Here is a 1,890-nt window from a genome sequence, read left to right as displayed (position 1 = left end):
AATACTAATTCATCCTTACCTACCATAGTAGATCCTATATTGGGAATTGAAGAGTTAAACAACGGTAAACAAATAGCTTGAATGTTTGTACTAAATTTAAATTCCTCCTTCATTGTTATGATTGCCAGATCATTGATAAGACCATTTTCTGTAGTTTGGAAGCGTGGATGTCGTATAATCTTCTTTATCTCTAATTTTGTTCCTGATTGTTTATCTCCATTTCCTCCCGCGTGAACCTACAAAATGTACACGTGGTAAAATTTTTGAAAAATATTTTTATGCAAATACAAAAGACAAGCACAATCCCGATCATTTTTTCAGCAAACTTAAGTTAATTTGCTTTTTTATCTGCGTATATGAAAGTTTGTCTGTCTGTCTATATGACTGCAAGTCACTGGGTATAGTGATCCATACTGTGTATACAATAAAAATATATTGATCTAAGAAATAGAAATGTAGTCGTATTTTATGACATATTGAAGGCGTTTGCAAATAGCATCAAACGCGTATACATGGTGCTCCTTGATGTAAATTTTTGCTTGATGAGTGAATAATAATAAATGGGATTTAGGTAAGAGCGTAGAGGACATATGGTATTATTGAGTCATTGTTATAAGGTCACTTTCCATATTTAAAATAGCATTTCTGTAGGAAAATATTTAATTACATTTAAATTCATGTATATTTATTTTATTATGCAGTTTTAAATCAATTTACACCAAAGAGAGGCGATAATTCTTCATCTAGAGGGAGATGTTAACAACCCCCACGACTTATTCAAAAAAATGTTAAAAACAAAAATAATTATTAAAAAATCAATAGGAAAAAATCATTTTTTTTTCTCAATACGAATTTCAAAGCATTTATTTGAAATACATTTTTTCCCGGATTTTAAATCTGATTATTTTAGCACGTAGAGATTTTGAAAACAGTGGTTTGGATTTTTATCAATTTTTTGAGATCATTATTTGACATAGTCAACCCTTATGGAAAAAGTCTAATTTTTGACAGACATAAAAACAACATAATCAATAAACGTAACTAAAATGAAATATACTTATATATACGTACTGAAGTCCTTTCAATATCAAAATAATATTGAACATTTGAAATGGTTTCTGCATCAAAACAATGAGCAGCACTTAAAACAGAGTTAATACTGATGATAGATCCTCCACACGAACCAACCTCCGGAATACCTTTATATCCAATGATAATGGATACTTGCCAAGGTATTTCCCCGTCTTCTGTCTCTACTCCGTTTGTTATCCTATTCGAATTTGGAGTACATCCCCTACGCTGCTTTAAAGGGGATGAACCACATGATGGATACAAGACTATCAATATATAAACAGGAGTCGTGTTGAATAATATAAAAAAGAACAAAATAATTATTAAACCTGTAGAAAATGAATAGACAAAGTTTGAAAAAGTAAGGGGTATAACAAGTACTAGTAGGCTCCACATTCTGTAGTCTTTTAATGAGAATTGTGAACTTTGGACTCTGAAAATCTACTGTGCAATATCTATATCATTTCTGAAACATAATATTTTATTAAAAAAACAAATCTGGTAAGTATTGGTAAATTGTTTGTACAGCAATACTTTTAGATACGAGTGCTCCTAGGTACAAGTGTTTTTTTTAAATTTATTTAAATAATACACTATACTTACTTTAAAGAAAGAGGAAGCGTGCGATAGGATATTAAAAAAAGATTACCACACTACATAACACAGTTTTTATTACTAAGGAACAAGTTTTTAATTGTAATCCATAAATTCAAAAAAAAAATTTGTTAAAAAACAAAAAGAATTATAAAAAAATCAATAGGAAAAAAAGAAGAATGGCATTAATGAAAAAAAGCTAAAATTCAATAATAAATTCCACAA

The 1,890-nt window shown here is 29.0% G+C and overlaps 1 protein-coding gene across 1 annotated transcript; it reads right to left on the bottom strand.

The window, feature by feature from the left end:
- Positions 1–19: 19 nt before the first annotated feature.
- On the bottom strand, positions 20–1,588 carry LOC121130955 (trypsin epsilon; the record flags this gene model as incomplete). The annotated part of the gene is given in 3 exon segments (XM_040726572.2): positions 20–236; positions 1,072–1,337; positions 1,401–1,588. Coding segments are annotated over 3 exon segments (550 nt in total), but the record flags the coding sequence as incomplete, so codon positions are not given.
- Between the last annotated feature and the right edge of the window lie 302 nt (positions 1,589–1,890).

This window comes from Lepeophtheirus salmonis, unplaced genomic scaffold (genome assembly GCF_016086655.4).
Source record: "Lepeophtheirus salmonis unplaced genomic scaffold, UVic_Lsal_1.4 unplaced_contig_14517_pilon, whole genome shotgun sequence".
Lineage (NCBI taxonomy): Eukaryota > Metazoa > Arthropoda > Copepoda > Siphonostomatoida > Caligidae > Lepeophtheirus > Lepeophtheirus salmonis.
This window is presented reverse-complemented; position numbering and strand designations above follow the sequence as displayed.